A 21,961-nucleotide genomic window follows, 5' to 3' on the forward strand; every position below is an offset into this window, starting at 1 on the left:
GTATTTTTCTGTATTTTCTTATGATCAGACCTTTTATTGCGTTCCGACCATACCTCCAGTCCCAAAAGTGACGGATTAGAGGGGTTCAACTGTATTCGTTTGTCCTAGCATAAGGAATAAGGATCTACGGGTCTGCTATGATGCTATACAAAAATGTAAATCTGCGTAAATACTGAAGAAAATTATGAAAGAAAAAACACAGTGTTGTCTACAACATACAGATTGATTACTATGTTGTCCAACTTGTACAAATACCCAATCTAGAAAGTAATAATAACATACACTTAGATATTTTGTTACTATGTACGTTGGTACATATACAGGAAAATGAAGTAAGTGACCAAGAACTCTTATTTAATCTCAATTTCAAATCTTACTAGACAAATTAAATTTATTGATAGTGGGAGTTAGTTCAGATCCTATGTTAAACATATCCACATCGAACATAAGAGCCTCTGAACTCGAGAAAGTCATTAGTCAATCAAATACGTATAAAATCCAAGTCCAATAAAGAAGGTTTTTCAAAAATGTTTTTATTATGTGATCTAAGAATAATGTTTCACATACATACACACTACTCGATTCTCCTATACATATATACGATTGCTCACCTTCTTATATGATTAGCAGACCACGTATTTTAAAGCCCGTATTAAAAGTTCAGAAAATTTATCAAGGCAAAATGATTTTGCTCGATGCAAGCATTAGACCTTTTGATACTCCCCTGCCCCTCCGTAAAGAGTGCTTGACATTCTTGATACTAACTTACTATGTATCGGAACTAGCGACGTTTTGACTTTCAAACTGGACGTGTAAAGAACAGAATTGTATATAAAGTAATCAAGAAAAAATACTTTCCCGTGCTTTTCTTTTTCCTTCTTCAAGGAAAGAAGAAAAGCGGAAAGTTTGTAAGAACTAGAACGGGACGAGTCACATTGTAACTAATTTTCCAACATTATATATAATATATATATATATATATATATATATATATATATATATATATATATATATATATATATATATATATATATATATATATATATACATCTAAGGCCACTAATGAAGAAAATGAAAATAGGATGTTTTCTTTCATGGATTTTCCTTTCATTATTTTTTGTGTGTAAGAGATTTCATAACGTAATGCACTCATCCCACAATTCACTTAGCGTTTGGGTAAAGTGGACAGCTGTTTCGGTTTAAGATAGTTCCTGACGTGGATGATTAGCAATGAAGTAAAATGTAAAATACGATTCTGTCGCGATTGTATTTAATCATTTCCCTGCCCTACCATGCCATCTGTCGCGTTGAGTCAGGCGAGTAAACTTATGCACCCCGGTCAGAGTTTTGTCACACAGTATATGTCTTTACTACGTGTGTTAATTTCATTCTCTCTGCTTGAATATCGATTAACAAAATGGCAACACCGAAAAGAACTCTATTTTGCACGTGGGGGAATGCATCAGCATTTAGACTACAGTTAACTTAACTGGTCTTCAAGGAAAGCGGTGGCTTAAAACAAGACGTGCTTTTTGCTCTGTTCTTACAAGCAGTGAAATTGAAGTTTATGTCGTTTCCAGGAAACCAAAGAACGGGCTGTGGAAATTCTAATTTGCAGTGAGCATGTTGGTTAACTACGGTATGCGGAAAGATGGTAAAGATACAATTAGATTATTCTCTTTCTATCTGCAACATTTTGGTCATGTACGAAGTGAGAATACCGCGTCTTCAGAGAACGTTTCTTAACTTGCTGAACTCAATCGTGAAAAATTAAATTAAATATGTTTTACGTCGCACGATTATGGCCCGTAGGCTAAAGGAAACAAATTGTTAATGGAAGTGAATGATTAATAAAAGAATTCGTAGAATGATAATGTGTGAGGAAACGGGAGAACCCGGAGTAAACTCACGGACATGATGTTGTCCACCACAAACTACATATCTGGGATCGAACCAGGGACACCTTACACCAGAGAGGAGCGCTCTGTCATTGAGCTACCCTGTCTCCTTACTGAATTATCTCCCCATAGTCTCTATAAGTATACTATGTAAGCCTTCAATATTGGTCATTTTGTTACTCATTGCGTATTACTCGTTCAGGATAGAACGAATATGAATAGGCCTATTCTTTGAAAATATACCCTTATTAAGGAAATATTTGTGGCATATTTGACTACTGGATGAAAATTTAACGTCTCTTTTCAGCGCCATTGCTCAGTAACGTCATTTCAGGATTTTCTTGGGAGAGGAGAACATATTCTCCACCGATATAAGTAATTTCACTTTTTTTCATTAGTATATTACAAGATTAATATGCATAAGAGGATCGGGGAAACATAATGGTAAGCGCCATTTCCGGTGAAATTGATTTATTAAATGGAATGAGTTGGAATCGAATCATAGAACAATATGTAGGTAATTTAATTCTGGAAGTGTACCTGCAGATGACAGAGGGATCTTGTTTGGTGTATGTCATTCTATTGAATTGCGTGGAAATCGAACTTTCTTTCCCAGTTTGCACGAAAGTTAGAAAATGTGACATACCATTATGTTCCTCCGAGCCACTCATTATTATGTCAAACTCAGGGAATTGCATCTCCTGCCAACCTAAATGAAGACTGCCAAGGCTGTATGAGACCTCAATTACTGCTTAAAATGGGATTCGAATTCGAGATCCCACTTTAAGCAGTATTCCCACCACAACCTGATTATTTTCGTGAGACCAAATGTTACTTAATGATGTCAATATTTCAGTTTGGGATTTTTAAAGATAGGTTTTTCAACTGAACTCTTCAGTTGTGTTCAATTTAAAGAAAGCATAATGACGAACATCATAATTATGCAAAGTAGTGCAATTATAGCTTATTACATTTAAAAGAATTAACATTCATGCTATTAGTAAAAAGTATCCCTTGAATAAATTTCCAATTGCGCTTTTTGTATGAACTTGAGAATGCTGCATTCAATTCAATTATTTTTAAATATGACTGTCCATTAGGTCACGAGAAAAATTACCACAAATTTCGACACATTTCTAATTGCGATTTTTAAAAATTACTAATTTGAGAATATGAATTTAATGCTCAAATATTCTCAAATATGCTCAATGGAATTACGATAAAAATTACCTCAAAAATAAGGATATTTATATCTGTTTTTATTCCAAATTTGAGATCACTTTTCTATTCACTCCATGGGCGCGTATGTTTAAAAATAGTTCTATTGGATTCAGTGTCCTTAAATTAGCATAAAAAGCGCAATTAGAAATTTATTCAAGCGTGGTCATAGTTTACTAGTGGTATGATCGTTTGTTCTTAAAAACAAGAACTTCATAAATGAGGACCAAGAAGATATATGCAGAGAATGAAGCTGCATGCTTCCAACACTTTTTTCAAGTTCTGTGCTCATCTTTATTATTTTATTATTATTATTATTATTATTATTATTATTATTATTATTATTATTATTATTATTATTATTATTATTATTATTATTATTATTATTATTATTATTATTATTATCATCCTGAAAGCTGCCTATAGATCTTTATACTTAACCTCATAATTTTGTTCAGCTTTCGAGATTTATCGATTGTTATTTCAGTGCCGTGCCGTGGAAAATCAGCGCCCGGGACAAGAGTATACGACAGCGCCCCTTATATATGAGTGATGTTGACTGGCTAGCCGTAAAGCGCTACCATGGTTGGCGCGAAGCGTAAGAAAATTTTCAAAAATAAACCCTTTTTTTTTCTTGATTTTGAGCAATTTTTATTACTTTTTTCCTTCTATTTTCGTAAATGTACACATGCATGTACTCACATTATAGGATCACTTTCTAAAGCAAGAAGAGGATTTAAGTATATACTAGTAATATTCCAAGTAATTTTTCCTCTCTTTTTTCTTTCCTTCTTTTCGTTTTTCCTCCCGAATTTTAAGCCCCTTACTTCGGCGCTCGGGGCTGTCTCCCCACTTCCCCCCTTCCCACGACACGGCACTGTGTTAATTGTCTCATCCGTGGACACTTCTTTCTCCTTCTTAAATGTTAATATTGTAGAATGTATAACAAATATTGATTTTGAATGTACCAATAATCTCGTTTATGTGTAGGTGTACTGTACATAACAAAGGGTAAAAAAAAAAGTATTTGAAAACTATTTAGCATTTACTTTCACGCTCACATTACTGAGAAACACTGAGGTATGTAGTTTGCTTGTGTATAAATACCTTTGTTTGTTTGTTTACTTTTTTTTAATTTAAAGAAAGATAAGAAAAGTGACTGAAGACAATCTTTGATGATTGTGAGAAAAGGCGAGTGAAAAGAGGCCACGGTAACAGTTGACGATCACAAAACCGGAACGGAAGTAGACATCCAATCAAACCGTGACTGTCTTTTTTTTTAATTTTTAACTAGTTAAATGGAAATGTTTAAAATAAGTGACAGTAAGATTGACAATGTGTTGTTGAGTTTGACAGTAGAATAACATTAGTTTTTAAAAAGTGCGGTGATATGCAAGGGAAAAAAAAGTATTTGGAGTTCATTAAATGCTCAGAGAATTTGTGTTAATGTGTGAAAACGAATTATATTTGCATAGCTCGGTTCAGGTTTAACGAACAAAATGTGTTTTCAGACGTGGTCCTTTTATATAGGTAGCGTATAAATCCAAATTAGTAATTTAATCCAAAATTTTGACATTCTTCTAATATTTTGTGAGAAAAAAATAAACATGCTATTGTTTTTAGACTCTTGTTTACCCCCGAATTGAAAAGAAAAAATAAGTCCTGTTTTTTTATTTGTAAATTGGCTTTTTTTTCAATCGTCTGAAAATTTTGTTTTCAAAATAAGAAAGAATTCAATTAAGTCTTGCAGTGTAAATTCCTGGTGGTCTTGTGAATTCAAATATGCATGATTGATTACACTGAGGTTTTTTTAGAACAAGCTGTTCGTACTTTTCCATTTATTTATATATTTATTTATTTATTTATTATTTTCAAAAAGTGTAAGAATGGCCTGAAATTTTGCTAGAACTGCTGAAGGTAATCCAGTGGGTACCAGATAATTCCTCTTCACTAGAAATTAGAATTTATTTCACACAACAATCGAAAAACGATCTTTTAAGTGGTTAACACTTGGTTGTCGTTTATGATTGGATTTCATTTTTTTAAAATCAAATTATCTATTTTATTTTGTTTAATTTCAATTTCTAGAAAATTTCATTCACATAACCATATCTTACTCATTTGCAGGTGGTGTATGGTGTCGCCTTTTCCATAGAGCTGTGGTGGATTTTGGAAGCAGAAGGTGAGTTCGGTGTTTATTCGTTTTCAGTACTTCAGTCTTTAAGTTAACTTTATTCGATAGGCAAAACGAAAATGAATTGTTCTGTGGTATTCACAGCAGAGATTGAGTGAACATAGACAGAATAATGAAAATTGAAATTACGACTCGCGGAATTATTCGCTCATGTAGTCGATTGTAATCCACAATTAAAAAACTGAAATAAAAGAAAATTCCTTACTGATAATTTTCTAATTTCCTGCCATTTTACCTAACAGATCCAATATCCAATGGAAGCGATGATAAATGCAATGCAATCGCTGATAAAAAGACACATACGTGGAAAATAATTTCAAAATAAAGAAATATTGAGATCAACATTTATTGTTGAAAGAAGAATGTTTCCTTCGTAACTACCGGGGTACAAGCTAAGAGAAGAATGCTTCATACAGCTTCGGAAAGCTGCATGCAAGAATTAGTACATTTAGATGAAGCATGAAGATAAGATTTGAATAGAAAATAAATGATCCTTTATTTCACTGATACGATATTTGCCTCCCATTTATCCACGAGGTAGTGCTGTTCTTTCTTCTTTAACAGTAGGTACTCAAGTCTCCTAGCAGATGCCAATACATCTATGGCTTTTGTATGTGAAATAATAGAAAGGTAGCCGATAATCAAGTTTACCGCTGACTGATGGTTCAGTTCCCTTTTCTTTTCACAAACAGCCTGTCTCCTCAAACAACGGCGCCTGTTGATCCAATTTTTCCTACAAACATCTTTGAAGAGCGATTACCGATTAAGTTCTGCGGTATTGATGCACACAGTAAACTTTCTCTGTTGGTAATTCTGACAGTTAGTATACTAGCGCTTCTGGCGGACAATTTCGGAAATGACTAGTTCTTCAGTATTGCCAAATGATACCTGGATTGCAAGAAAACGCTATGTTTTTACATTTAATCAGAATCAAGTTAATAGTAATCAATAATAATTAAAATTATCGCTTCAGTACAGCCGTCAAATTTATTACCAATTCAGTAAATACATATTCTATTTTATGAACCTTTCATTTTGTTTCCTATACACAATGTGAAAGAGTTCGGCAAATCCACACGTTCGTCGGAATTTATTAGAACCATTTAAGATTATTTCTGTAATATTGAAACAAAGGACCATAAAATAAACAATGTTCGATAGTTAAACCCGAATCATAAACTTTCGATGACGTTCGTCAGTTATGTAAGATATATCTTTAGTATACCAGCCAATAATAAGACTGCAGAATCGCTGCTGTGAAGTCAATTTGACAAAGTTCGAAGAGGTTTCTCCTTAAGAATCCTCACTTTTAAAAAATTCCTTTCTACAAGATAAATAAGCGCTGATTATCTTGTGGCATAGACTATACGTATCGTAATATAAAGATACGGAAACATCAAGCCGGTCTGTTGCACCAGACATGGAAGTACTAAAACTGGGTGAACTTTTTTATTTAACTGGCACGGGATTTTTTTTTTTTAATCTGATGTTCTTGTAAGTAATGAATTAGATTTGAACTATGTATTTCAGTCTTATGATTGTACCAGCGCAATGTCAGGAGAGAATAAAAGAGCACAGATAAAGTTGGACGTGAAATACCTTACATACCTTGTGAGGTACATAGACTTATCACGCTCCTAGGACATAGTTGTTACGCAAGTGCTAGTATTTGTGATTTCTTCAGTGTCCTTGATTTTTTTTTACGTTAACTACAAAACGTTTTAATTTGATAAATAGTGAATTATACAATCTGAAGCAGCACTTCGTTTCAAAGATCCACTGGACAGGGGGGAGCCGAATCAATTAAAGTTCTCTGGGCATCACTTAATGAAGTTGTTATGGTTCTAAATAAAATGACTACATCTTGTCAATTTAACAGTAATACAAAAGTCATAACACTTGGTCTGAACTAGAAATTGATCTTTTTTAACTTCATTGTTTCAATGACGTTTGTGAAGAATATTATGTATAAGGTTAATACAGATACTTGAAGAAAAGGAATTAAATATTCTTTAGGCATTCGTCCTCATTGCGACCGTTATAAAATCACTAGAAGCTATCAGGAATGATATTGAAGGAATAAAGAATCTGGTTTTTAGTGTAATTTCGTACGAAAAGTCTTTGGGTGTTGATGCTGAAACTGACTTCTTTCATCACTATCCTCGTGCTGCGTCTAAACATCTGGATGACAATACTGTCACAAGTTCATCATACGCTTGACCCAGCAGTGTTAAATACGGAACGTACCTTATCCACGGAAAATCTGAAGAAATGCATAGAAATAGTGGAACTTCTTTTCTCAATGTTTTAGTACACTTAGCATTAGCACTTTAGTACACTTAGCATTAGCCTGGTTAAAGGAACAGTTTCTTTAAAGCTGATGCAGTTTTAAAGTTTGGTACTTTTGCAGTGCTATCGGAGGTGAAAATACTCAGTGATTAGTGTGTGAGTGAAGTATCATTATCAGCTGTAATGATTAAAGCACAAATATGAAACAGTATTACCACTGGCAAACAGCATTTGTCGCTTTACTCTTACAGCCCCGGTATCACCAGTACCAATTGCATTTAATAACAAAGTGTTTATCAAATTAAAACAAGTTTAAAATTATATACAACCAGGGGTAAAAGTGTGCGAGAACGTGGGAGGACACCGTCCCCCACTTCCAAAAGTATATACGGTGTCCCCCCGTTCCTAAAAAAATTACAATAGGCAAAGATAGGCATGGGGACTGCGTGACGTCATGCCGCAACCTACCGTCACCCTAGTGCCTTTTCACATCCACTTTTACCCCTGCATACAACTGACAGTGACGGACAATCAACTAAATTCTCTTATGATACTATGAGCCAAGAAGGATATTGAACTCTTCATATAAGTCATATTGTTCGTAGATAGACACTCCTTAAAGAACGTCGTGTTCAGAAACGAGGTCTGACAATTAAGTTCGAGAAGTCCTTCTATAAAATGTGCAACATACCTTCTTGCTGCACACTGATGTGATCACCTTCAAAATACCCCCCTTGGGAAGCTATACACTGATGACAGGCTCTACTTTACCCTTCAAAGCATTTTTGAAACTCTATTTTTGAAATGGCCTCTATAGCTGCCGCCACAACAGCCTTAGTAATCAATACCTTCCTTTCAACATTGTTTTGATCCTTGAGCAAAGAAAAAAGTCATTGGGGCGAGATTAAGTAAGTATGGCGGGTGGTCGACCACAGTTATTAGTTTTCTGGTCAAAACCTCCCATATGGACAGTTCCATGGGGGTAGGTGCATTTTCATGATGAGAAGCGATGAATTTCTCGCGAAAAGTTTTGGTTGTTTGCCTCTCACCTTCTCACGTAATCTTTACAGCACTCCTGCATAGTAGAGTTGGTTCACTGACCTCATGGTACAAACTCATGGTGTACGATCCCACGAATATTAAAAGTATATTATCAACATCGTTTTTATTTGTGATTTTGATTGTTGGAACTTTTTTGCTCTACGGGAGTAAAATGTCTTCCATTGAGCATTTTGGTGCTTTGTTACAGGGTCAAATGCGAAGATCCAGCTTTCATCACCTGTAATTATTCGGCTCAAAAACTTCGTCGTGCACAAACAACAATGACACGACTCAGCACGAAACTGTCACGCGTCAACGCAAACACTACTGCGAGATACTGAAATAATAGGTTTCTGGAAAAATACAAAACCATCCTTAGTCACACACTTTGGAGAGTTCGCGAAGTTAATTGTCAGACCTTGTATATATAATCATTCTGATAAAGCAAGGAACAGTCAATTTAATTTGAAGAAGGAATCGTAAAATCAAGCCATTAAAATTTCAGATAATTTCAAAGAAAACAGAAAAATAATCAATAAACTTTTTAAAAAATCAAAGACGCGTAGGTACTCATGGCTATTACGTAGAAGTATTCTTCACATTGATGACAATCAAACAAAAAGTTTATTTATTTATTTATTATTTATTTTTACAAAACATTCCAATAGAGATATGCGTATTCAACATATGTTTCTGGTACTTTAAACAGTGGTGCCCACCCCCCTCATGTCCATGACGCACCCCCCTTCCTCAATTGCCTATCCGTAGGTGTTCTTCCATGAAAAAAAATCTTTTCGATTAATTTTTACACCCTCTCAAACATATTTATATAGATTTTTAACCCCCCCCAAATATTTCAATGACGCAGTTTGCGTCATAGCCCTCCCTTGTGGGCACACCTGCTTTAAATTTTGGAAAATGTCTTGAATAAAAGTCTTACAGCATTTTAGTAGAATCTCTTCTGAAGAAAAAAGAGAGTGTGTGTGAGAGAGAGAAAGATAAAAAAAAATGATGTTAAAGAATCGAGTAATTATATATCATCTACTAGATATAGTACATGTGTACTCGAATATCTCTTTTGAGCTCCTCCTTGGCTAAGCGGTTAGCGTACGCGCCTTTGGCGTGGGGGACCCGGGTTCGATTTCCGGCGGGAGCTCATGTGGTTCGGATTCCACGTTAATCAGTAGGTCCACGTCTCATATAGCCTCGCTGCTGAAAGGGACGCTAAACTAAACTCAAATAAAAAAAATCAAATCGAATATCTCTTTCATTATCATTTATGTGGTGTATGCAAATCAACTTGAACAAGTGCCAGCGTGTTTTGGAAACCGTTCCTATATATTAAATAGGAAACATTCCTTTAATGGTAGAGTACGCAAAATTTCATCAAGCAGGGATAAGAGCTTCTAACTTCCTAAAACTTCAAGATTTTTCTATACGAATATTAATAGTAAATATTTATTTTTAGATAATATTTTTTTTTCAAAGGAGGTTGAAACCTGGGCCCTCTTGTATACGCCATTGCTCTAATATACGTGGGTCATTCAATATGTAAGTTTCACTAAGCTGTAAAATAAGATAAGTTTGTAAACTATACATACATATCTAGGTGAGTCCTTCTTCACCTCTCCATGTAATTCCTATTTAGTTTCAGGCATTTGTTTAACCGTTGCACCCTTTGCAGAAAATTAGGACTCTGGCTATTTAGCCCTCTCATTATATTTCGCTTCACTTCTTCATCTGTTTCGAAACATTCACCTTGCAATGCAGACTTTAATACCGGAAAAAGATGGAAGGAACTCGGAGCTAAATTGAGATTGTATGGAGAGTTGGGTAACCGTTCAATTCTTCAATTTTGTGTATTGTTTGGGTGCTGAGTACGGGTGGGTTTATCGTAAAGAAGAAGAAGAAGAAGAAGAAGAAGAAATCAAGTCGGTTATATCGAATTTAGTATTCCTGAAGAACAATTCAGGTTCGACATAAGCGACTTGGTCTTCTGTCAACTGGTGATGAAGTGAAACGGAATGTTTAGGAGAGTGCTAAATAGCCAGAGCCCCGATTGTTTTTGCAAAGGGTTTGCACAAATTGCTGCAACGGTGAGACAAATGCCAGAATCTCAATGAGGTTTATGTGGAGAGGTGAGGAGGAACCCACCTGCACATATAGGGCCTACGTATAGTTTACAAATGTATCTTAAAAATAAATGGGGAAGCTTATGTATTGAACGACTCATGTGTAATACGTTGATGGTTCCATAATGGAGAAAATACTACAATATTAATTTGCAGAGATATAATGGGACATATACCTAAATAATATTTTATAGTCTAACGCAATGCTATTCAACCTTTTTTTTTTCCCCCTCGCGTATCCCTAGATACAGTTCGCCATCCAATTGTGTACCACTGAAACTGTTTAAAAGAAATTAAAACGAAATGAACTTATAAAACTTAATACACATGTTCTGTTGATTAAAAAAAGGGGTCAAACAGGGACTCAACAAAAGGACAATCAGTGTACTGAGACTGTACGCAATAGATGTTAACCTATTACTTGGAAATATTAGACGCGGGTGACGTCATTTCGAAAATTGTCCATTGGAAAGAAAAAAATCTTCAACTATGATGATTCAATAAATATTGGAAATATGCTTATTTTAGGATTACGTACCCCCGGTTTAATAGCACTGGTCTAACGTATACTCACCTTAAATTTACGAAAGAATTAGCATATACAGTGGGTGAGTATACGCTTTACGATTTGGAAAAGATCGAGCGTACATCTACCAAGAATTCTAGCATTATATTAGTGGTAACTTGAAATTGTGTTCTGCTTGATGTGTCGGCGTAAGTTATGTATTTATTTTATAACGAAGGAACACGTGCACTTCCTACCAGTGAATTGTATTGTTTGCAAACTTATTAATACTGCTCTTACAGTCACGATTCCAGCGTTCATTGTCAGCATAAAATGGTTTTTACCACAGCATATTTCACAATTCCTTTTGTGTTGACACCTACTCGACTTTTAGCGCTTATTATGTTTTAAAATGCTGTTGAGTAATACAGTCGGTGTTACTAGACGTACGTGGTAATTATTACTCTATTTTCTCGTCTGCCTTTAAAATATTTTCTGTAAACAATATGTGCTACTCCGTGGTGTTCTTCAAATCATTTAAGAATCTCTTCTATGATTAGTATAGTAAGTTCACTAACATTGTTAGTATTAGTATTAGTATTAATATTATTATTAGTATTATTACTAACGCTAAGTGAAGTGGATACATTACTAATACAAATTATACACAATTATACTAATTATATTACGATATATTCATATATTATTATTATTATTATTATTATTATTATTATTATTATTATTATTATTATTATTATTATTATTTCCAGTGATACTAATCTTCATTCCTGGTCTAGTGGTATCATATGCGCCTTTGGTCCACGTGGTCTCGAGTTCAATTCCCGTTGGGAGAGTATTACAAAATTTGAACGTATTGCGATGGTTCGGAAGCTATAGGTTCACGTCTTATATAGTCTCTGTGCTGAAAAGAGACGCCCAACTTCAACAAACATGCCATGATACTAAAAACGTAAATAGAATTGCTATGCAGCAAGTTTACGTTGGCACTTTGTTTGCAGAACTCAGCAGTTGAGGTAGGTCTAGAATGAAAGAAGAGACCAAAGGGATAGTTGAGGTGTAGAATACTCGGTTGCATTGAAACAAAGCAGCCAACTTGCGTGTCGAAAAAAAAAAAAACTATATAACTAATAATATGACTTTTTAGGTTCCATTTCCATTTGCACTAAAATGTAGCAAACAACTAATTTACAAATGATGAAAAGGAACCAGTTTGTAATGTAGAAATTATGTAAAAATAGAGATGAAGTACTATTAATACACCCCAAACCACCGTTAATAATAGACGTCGGTCTGTCTCCTGTCTCGGATTCAAATTTCTGAAGAGGTACTCGGACTTCTTTTATATGTGAATTAACGCATGAAATTTCGAGAAATAGGTAGAAGAAAGGTCGTAAGGTCGTGTGGCAATGTTACATGAAAAATTATAAAGATAAGTCAGTATCTTGCAAATATTGAGAACATAAAAATGTATGCGCAAATGTTGATAAAAAGGTGAGACATGTGTCTCCTGGTAGTTACCCAAACTCATTTGTTTATAATATCGTAACATTTAAAAATTTAATATGTTTATAATATCAGTAATAGAATCAAGTTTAGAAAATCCACTTACATATAAATTTAAACTGTTTAGCGGTGTAAAAGTATTTGGACTTACAATGTCATATTCCCACATATTTACTTGCATAGAACATATTGTAAGTAAATATACATTTATGCGAACTCTCTAAATATAATAAAATATTAATAAAATAACATAATACCGTTCAGAATATACATTTTAAAGAATCCTCTGGAGACAACAGTAATAATACACTGATAAAAAAACGAATTTAACTTTGAAATCATAATATAGTAATAGAATGCACTTTTTTGTGATTGCAAATAAATTCCCGGAATATTCCCATTTTGGGGAATTTTCCCGGGAATATTCCCGAAAAATATCTTCCCGGGAATTTACCCATCACTACTCCCAATCCGGCGCGCGGGGCACAAGCCTTTTTGCTCCCCTCAGTTACGTCACTGATTGTAGGTCTATCATGTCTCGACTGCAGCATGTTATAATTGTGTCTTTAAAAACTGGAAAGGAATATATATATATATTGGATTTTTAAAAATAATAGTAGAGAATTATTATTATTTTCGTACGAGCAGAGGAGTCCATTCTTTGCACAGAAAGAATAACATTAATGCAATAATTCAACGATCTGGAAGGTATGCAACATGGGTAGCTGAAAAGACGATTGGGTTGCCTACCTCACAGTCACTGTGGTTTCACTATAGTGTTTTTTTCCATATTTTGACTCCCTGAGCCCCCTCGAGTCTAAAATTTTTAAAAAATGGCTTCGTACACGATTACATCCTGTGAAGATCCATGTATGAAATTTGGTGGCTATAGGTGACTCCGTTGTACAGTATATGATAATCGAACGACAGTCACATCTAATGATATATATACAGACACATTACTTTTATATATTAGTATAGAAGTTGAATTTAGAGGTTGAGAAAGAATTTTAACAACCGGTTCGGGCAAATCGACTGAATGATGCCAATGTGTATCCGTAAATTTCTATTGATGGAACTGAAGCATTGTTGATAGTTTGTCTTGTTAGGTTGTTTGAAGAGAAGTTCTAGCCTATTTATCTAGTATATCTAAGGAATCCATTAGGGCATTAGTAATGTGACCTTGTTTCTCTTCTGTTTCATAAAGCGCACACTGAAAATTAAGAGATTTTGGAACAAGAGTGAACAATTAGACACAATGGAGAATTAGATTTTGTTTTGTTTTTATGTCCTTATGTATCACCGAGGTTATGATGGTCAAAGAGCTCCGATCCACGACTGGTCCTTAAACCCAGTGCGGTTGGTGGGTGCACTGACAATCATACAAAATGAACCCTTGCACTATAAGCCCACACTATATTGTCTCGTAAGAGAGCTGGATTACAAGATCACACCATTGGTCCTGGCAATTAGGATCAGCGACGCAAATACGCTAGTTGTCGCCGCCTGACTAACCAAACCAAAACGCTCTCCCAAATATTTGCCTAATTTTGCGCCCTCCCACTCTGGCGCCCGGGGCACAAGTCCCGTTTGCCCTCCTAGATATATCACTGCTTAGGATTAGATATACTGCAACATACAAAAACTAAATATTTATGGATACATTACACCAGTGAGGTACACAGTTTTTCATCAGGGAAGCGGACTTGAAACACTCAATCTCATATCCTGTCAAGACACGCGTGACTTTTATGTATATCCTTTAATATACTGAATGTTCATTTTCCCATAATGTCTTTCTCAAGGATCGAATTAAAGCCCGATCCCGAATCTTACGTACGCAATTTTATGTGTACGTTAATTATGAGACTGTTTTTCCACCAAGAACAATCTGAGTTCGTTGTGTCTCGTCAAGAAGTCATACGGTATTCTTTACAAAGTTGACTTTCCAAAATTAATTAAATATGCAAATGTACCAGAACTTGTATTTGAGATATAGTCCACTCACACGAACAGACGTCCCAACATTAAAATCTACCAATTTAAGGATTCGGCTATGCTTATATGCGAATATGCCCGTATTAGTTGTGATGACTCTTTTGACATTTTTTTCTTGGCAGTTTTTCTTCCTAGTATGAAGTATAGTTTTATTTTGCATAGTAGTTTTATTTTAATGCAATGTGCAGTGTCCTTCCACACAATACACAGATAATATAAGCCTATGCATCAGTAACTTATGCTAATACTCAAGCAATAAACAATTCACTATTATTTTAAAAAAGAAAAATCAATTTCCGCGTTTTGAAAGTTTCCGGTTTACTTAAGTCATTTAGGTATACTTTGTAAGACTGTCGGTTTATATTCCCTACTTTCAAGTTCCTTTCTTGTCAAGATTCCGTAGTATACAGTTTTCGTTATATATGCTTAAAATTCGAATGATTATTATTAATTTATCTGCTACACGTGTTGATATTTAAAGGAAAAAGAGTTGTACATACGACCTTTATGAATCTTGCATAATCTCTACATAGTGTGTACACAATGAATATACGTGTAATATACGATTTCCATAATTTAACTTCATGACAAATATACTCTTCTAATATTGACGCAGCCTATCGCTCAAGGAGTTTTGGCATTACGTGCGTCTTTTTTTTTTTTTTTTTTTTTTTTTTAAATCTTATGATTTTAATTTCAGTCACGTTCTCGGTTGTGCAACAATAATTGCAGGCTCCAAATGGGCTGTGCTAGTATATATACGATAATATCACTTACAAAAAAAAAAAAAAAAAAAAAAAAAAAAAAAAATAGCTACTTGATGATGACTAATTTTCCTGTCACTCTAAATACTGAACTCTATTTCTAGGGGAAAAAAAGGTGATTTTCGTATTAATGTATAAATGTTTAGCTTATTTTTAATAGAAACTATAAAATTAATATTTTTCCTTTTAATGTATGGATATTGGCTCAATTTGAATAGTAGCAAGAATCGTAATAATTAAAGTCAATGGAATGAAATTTTATTTCGTAGTTCTTGATTTAAAGAAGCAGAAAGTTGGGTAAACTATCCAGCACAGTGTGAAGCGAAAATTTGCTGTTACTCAATCAATGTTTCTGCATAAAACCTCTCCAGCTGTATGTCTTCTGTACTGGCGCATTTATGCAGTTTTTTTTTTTTTAGTGTTCGAAGTGGAAGAAAAGCAGAGGCGGTATGTTTAGTTACGATTTTGACTTGACATACCAGCTACCCAAATGTTGAAATACAGTGAGGGTACGTTGTCTAAAAGATTACATTTCTATTTATATAAAGACTGAAAACCATTGGAAAGTTTCTCTTTAGTTACGGGGGGAGGGAGGAATGTAGAGACTTTGATCCCTCGCCAACAACTTTCGCCTTACTTGGAGAGTTTCAGGACCCCCACTCGACTAAGGGATGTTCTAAACCCCCGAAAGAATCACCCCCACAGCAGACAACCCCTAAATCCACTCATGCTCAAAACGACATTTATTTGAATTAAGACAAGAAGACACACACATATACTGACGAAAGAAACAATTCAATATGGCACATCAAAATATAAACTAGATGAATTTCTTTGAAGACACCTCATTTTAAAAACAAAAGGTAGGAAAAAGTTTTAAAATGTCGGTATTGTCAACTTAGAAATTATTTTCACATAAGAAGTAAAATCTTTTTACGTGGAAAGCTATTCGTCAATTAATGTGTATAAAATGGATTTATTAAAAGTATTTAGCATCTACACTCCCAGGACGGTATGTCTTCATCACTGAAAAACTGGAGGCGGTATGACTTCATCATTGAAAAACCAGAGGCGGTGTGGCATACCACCGCATACCGTCTCACTTCGACCATTGAGTTTATTACTTCCTTCCCAGCGTTCCTAATTTTGTCGAAAAATTATTGAATCTTCATACAGTATTGAGCATTTTCCACAATCCATACTACTTAGGGTTTAAATTAGTTAAAATAATGAGGGAACAAATTTACTTCCCCGTCTCAATAAAATAATTCCTCCATAACTTCCATAAAAGATATTCAGTTTTACTCTTGGGGGAATATGATGTACAGTGGCGTATTTACGATTATGTTTTTATGAGGCCTTCCAATCACCTCCACCGCTTGGAAGATTTATAGGCATATTAAAGTTGTAATTTTTTATATTATTAACAATAAAACAACTCCATAAGAAAATCGATTTATAATAATAAACTAGCCTTCAGCTAGCTATTCTGTGCGCAACAAGAGCTGGCTTCTGACAGTTGTGTATTGCAGACGCTGTTACCAAACACTCTGTAACAGACACAGCAGCTCTGGCGACAAATTACGGCGACAAATTAGGACGTTTAACAACTCACAATGTTATAATCGTAAAAATGTAACATGAACATATAATTTCCAAGTAACAACAATAATAGTACTTGGAATATTGGTATTCTACAAGAAAAGTAAAGAATATATTAATAAATTGTTTCTACCTTGAGTTTACATGAACTTCGAAACGTATGCAATTTCAATATTTTTATTCTCCTAACAGAGAGACTTCGTAATCTTCTAATATTGAATCGAACACCAAAAAGTATTTTAATTAATTTTCATTAAAATTTTTACAAAGATAGACTAATTACTCAGTGACTTTCTCAAAATATAGTATAGTGGGGTGGGGTGACACTGAACAATTTCGTGGTAATTTATCTTATAAACAAACGGTTCGCAACGAATGGAAGAAACTTTACATGGAATCGAAACCCCAATATGTTGTTCAACACTCGGTGCAAGCAATGCGCGATATCTGGTATAGAATGGATGCTACGTGCGTGGAAATGAACACGTGTGTTGTGTTCAGAGTCACCCACGATCGGGAGGTGAAACTGAACAAAGGAGGGGTGACACTGAACAGTTAAAAAAGGCACTAAAAATATGCAGAAATACTAAACGTACTGTATATATTTTAGGGAAGAATAATCTGCATGTGTGATCTGTCCAATAAAAACAAAGGAAGAGATTTACTAAAGTCAAAACAGTGTATTAAAACTCCTTGGGGAACGTAGACCCCGTAGAACTGACATCGCACTGGTTCTGCATCGTCCACAGATTCAAAGTACATTGTAACCAGTGCTCACACAGACTATGCGGTACCAACCGCTGCATCTTGAACATTGGATCCAGTTACCTATTGCAGATAACCCAGGACAGAGAAATGAAAGCGCTTGCAGCATTACATCACGTAAGTAACGAAACATTTTCTCCTTTCTCGGCTCATGTCACAAACACTGCGAACAACCTTTGTCTGCCACAACACGCTTTGGTTTATTGCTGAAAGAAAGGTCAGTCTCTTCCACGTTGTAGATGTATTCCGGAGAGTTGACCAAGCCAGTGCCTTACGGTTTGATGCAGATCAAAATATTATGTGACAACTTCCTTGCTGAAACCATTTCCTCTTGTAAGAGATAGCTGTTTCAGCGTTCGTAATAATAATTCAGGGTTTCGTTTGAGAAACAATCGAAGCCAATCTTTTCCCGCCGATCACGTCTCCCTGTCGAAAAGATGTTTCAGTGCATTCTTTTCAGCGTAGTCAAATGCGGCTTTTCGTACATTTTGCGATGTTATAGGGAAAGCTTTCCGTGCCACCTTAACGAACAAGTTTGCCATTTCGTCTTCCTCTTCTTTCCCAAACACGGACTGACCTCCTTGTGACCTCCTACTGACAGATTTCAACCGCAAGTGTAACGTGCCCTTGCTTATCTCGTATTTCTCGGCAACCTGCCAGAGGGACAATTTTTTTTTTAATTTCCTCGAAGGCTTGCGCCATTGTTTGCTCATTCCACCTTCGTATTTTGTGCCATTCTTTACTCTCTTGTAGTCTCTGGGCAGCTGTAATGAAACATGAAACTATGATCAGGCACTGTATACAAATTGTACAGTAAAAACATCATAACAGCAATACAAAGCTGTGTTCAGTGTCACCCCATCAAATCTGTTCAGAGTAGCCCCACAACGCAGGTTGTCAGTTAAGTGTTCGTAATTTTTCACAGATGGAAGCACCAGTCACCATGTAGCAGTCAGGCATGACTAAATCCCCGCCAAACTTCCACGCATCAACAACGTGGTTCTATGCTGTCTCTAATAGAAATTACACACTATATACACAAGGTCTCAAACTACAGTATGGCTATTTTATTACTTGATCCTTACATTTGTGTTTGTCTCTTTCGCTTTCCTCTCCAAAACAAACGTGAGTTCCTCATGTCGCACGAATATTTAGTTCACCACATAAACGTCTTCCAATTCCACCACTTTCTACCAAACTCAAGGTGGCGGTTTTTGGAAACAAATGACAAACGTTAATATGTTCAGAGTCGCCCGCCGTTCAGAGTCCCCCCCACCCCACTCTAAGTTACTGCTTCCATATATTTCGAATACAAATTCTTGTGCTGACAGGCAACTAAAAGATCTTTTTTCTTTAGAGTAACTGAAAGACAGACATCGGAACAGAAAATTATCACCAGCAAATGATTTACTATGTTTAGAGTATTGTTATAATTTCAAAAATTTAATTAACTGTTTTATTTAATCATTTTAGTTATAGTTTGTTTCGACTTTCGTGCACAGGCCCATAGCCAACCAAAATCTTAAAGTTTAAAGGGGAATTGTTATTTTGAGACGAGTAAATATCTGTTGTCTTACGTGATCTAAACAGAACAAGACAATTTGGTATGAAGTTCCCATGTCTGCAAGCAACAAAATCAATTTCCCTCCTTTACCAATTGGGAGAGGTAATGAACTTTTAACGTCGAGTCAGTCTAACATTAGCTATTTGAGTAGTTAGCATTGATCCATATATTGAAACCCTATCTTTTTTGAAGTGCTTTCCGCAGAGTTAACTTCCCACTCGTAAATAAACTATGTTTCCATAACGAATCAAGGAAAAAATTAAAAGTGGGATTAGAGGGGTTCTTTATTTTTTTTCGTCTTCGAAACAACACCAAGCGTTATTTATCATTTCCCTTGTCTGACTTCTAAATGTCTGACTTGTGCTTCACTTTTGTTTTACATTGTTATTCCACAATTTTCAGTCGTCATATTTATTTTGTAACTGCAGCACACATTGAAACTATTCACAACTATTATTAATTTGGGAAGAACACTTAACAGCACACACTAGTACACACTGAAACAACTGTTTCACAGAAGATTCAACTCTCAACCACGCTGAAAAGAATTTTATAGGTAAATTTACAAACAACAGTGGCAATCTGTTTGCCAAGCCTCTATGTAAATCACTTTACTCCTATAAAGTAAAATTACTAATATGAAATGATGTAAAATTACATTTTTATCAATAAAAATATCATATTTTGTTATAAATTTACTGTAAATTTGAAGAAAAACAGCCAATTTTGCAATTTAATCCAAAGAAATGTAAATCAACTTACAAAATGAAGCGTAAGTGATTTTACATTGAGTTGATTTTGAGCTTAACGTCCCGTTCAGCAGCAAGGCTATATGAGAAGTGGACCTACTAATTAACGTGAAATCCGAACTACATGAGCTCCCGCCAGGAATCGAACCTGGGTCTTCCACGCCAAAGAGATTTTACAGTGATATTTGGTAATTTAAACTACAGAACTACACAATTACGACCCCCATCTGTTTTCTTCTCTTCTAAGGGAAATATGAAAAAACGCTGGAACACTTCTTTAATTAAGGAATTTCGAGATATGGCCATGTTATTTTCACAATTATAATCCTCATCCCTTTTCTTCTTGGCTTTTTCTTTTATAGTTTCTAGCTTAAGTGGTTTGGTCTGGACGTTGATCAGTCAGTCAATCAGGATAACTTCTTTTACATAAAGAGAAACTGCCCGTAAAGCTTCTCTCGGTACAGCTACAGCTACATTAACGTATATGTCGGTTATATTGAAGTGTTGTGACACTTTCTTTTAAAACAAAAGTCATAAACCGTAAAGTGTTAACTCCCATGCTAAATGAATCTCTTAATCCATGTTGCTTCTCATCTGTAAAGAGCTGTAGTTGTATACAATCCTTCTTGCTCGTAAGTGGGGCCTTTTTTTTTTTTTTTTAAAAAAAAAAAAAGAACTAAACTACTAGTTTTTTAAAAGAAAGTGTTTGAACCCCTTCGCCACTTACGATACACATGGGATATGAATTTAGACTTAAAGTACATTGAAAGTGTCACTATTCATCTCACTTACCCCGAAAATGAAAAATATGAGTTAAACGCTATTATCGGTCGTTTTCGATTATATCATCTCCTTCTCACCAACATCTCTCATCTCCATACTGATGAGAACTGAACTGGGACTTATACCTCATCGGAAGTGTCACTATTCATCTCACCGACCCTAATATTGGTCATATACACTAATATCGGCCACATACAGTTACTTTTACACGTTACTCCATTTTCACTTCCACTCCTCATTCCCATGTCGATGCGGAATGAATTTGGACTTGAACGACAACCGAAGGTATCACTATTTATCTCACCGACCCGGAATAATATGGATTGGACACTAATATCGGTCGTTTCCGATTATTTTTACATGTCATCCCCTTCGCCCCAATTGCCACAAATATGCTAAAATCCTAAGCTAGGCCAGGCTAAAATCATGTACCAAAAATAATCAAAATTGGTGCAGTGGTCCAGGAGGAGTTAAATGTCAAACATCGTGACATTCGTCTTTATTCATATAGGTTAAAAGAAAAACAGACGGGGTTGATTTGTAAGAGTTTGGTTTGAGCTAAGAAAACTAATAGTTAATATCTCGTATTTTTTTCTGATAAAGAAAATATCTTCGAAATATCAGCAAAAAAATTCCAAAATAGAAGCGTTGTTAAATATTTTTTTTTTTTAAAAAAATGTATTTGGTCCTTCTTAAATTACCTTTTCTTTTCCTATTCAAGTTTTCTTAATTTCACCCAGAAGTAAACAAAGAGCGGAAATGTCACTTCATGGCTTTACTTTAGTTGGTTTATGAATAATCGCTGATCAGAGCCTAACCATGAAGAACAATTTTTCGAAATATCTATATATTAAAATGCTAGGTTTATATGTTTGTGGTCAAGAAAAGTTTATATGTTTGTGGACGTTTACATGTTTGCGGCCAATTCTTTTGAC

At 34.9% G+C, this 21,961-nt stretch overlaps 1 protein-coding gene across 1 annotated transcript in view; it reads left to right on the plus strand.

Annotated features, from left to right (window-relative positions):
- Window positions 1-21,961, plus strand: part of Rcd6 (Reduction in Cnn dots 6) — a 207,914-nt gene that overhangs the window by 135,210 nt on the left and 50,743 nt on the right. Inside the window, exon 2 of the mRNA XM_081728395.1 lies at window positions 5,244-5,298. Within this exon, the coding sequence (XP_081584521.1) occupies window positions 5,244-5,298 (55 nt within the window). The remainder of the gene's footprint in view (window positions 1-5,243; window positions 5,299-21,961) is intronic.

This window comes from Thermobia domestica, chromosome 10 (genome assembly GCF_964235325.1).
Source record: "Thermobia domestica chromosome 10, izTheDome1.hap1.1, whole genome shotgun sequence".
NCBI classification, from domain to species: domain Eukaryota; kingdom Metazoa; phylum Arthropoda; class Insecta; order Zygentoma; family Lepismatidae; genus Thermobia; species Thermobia domestica.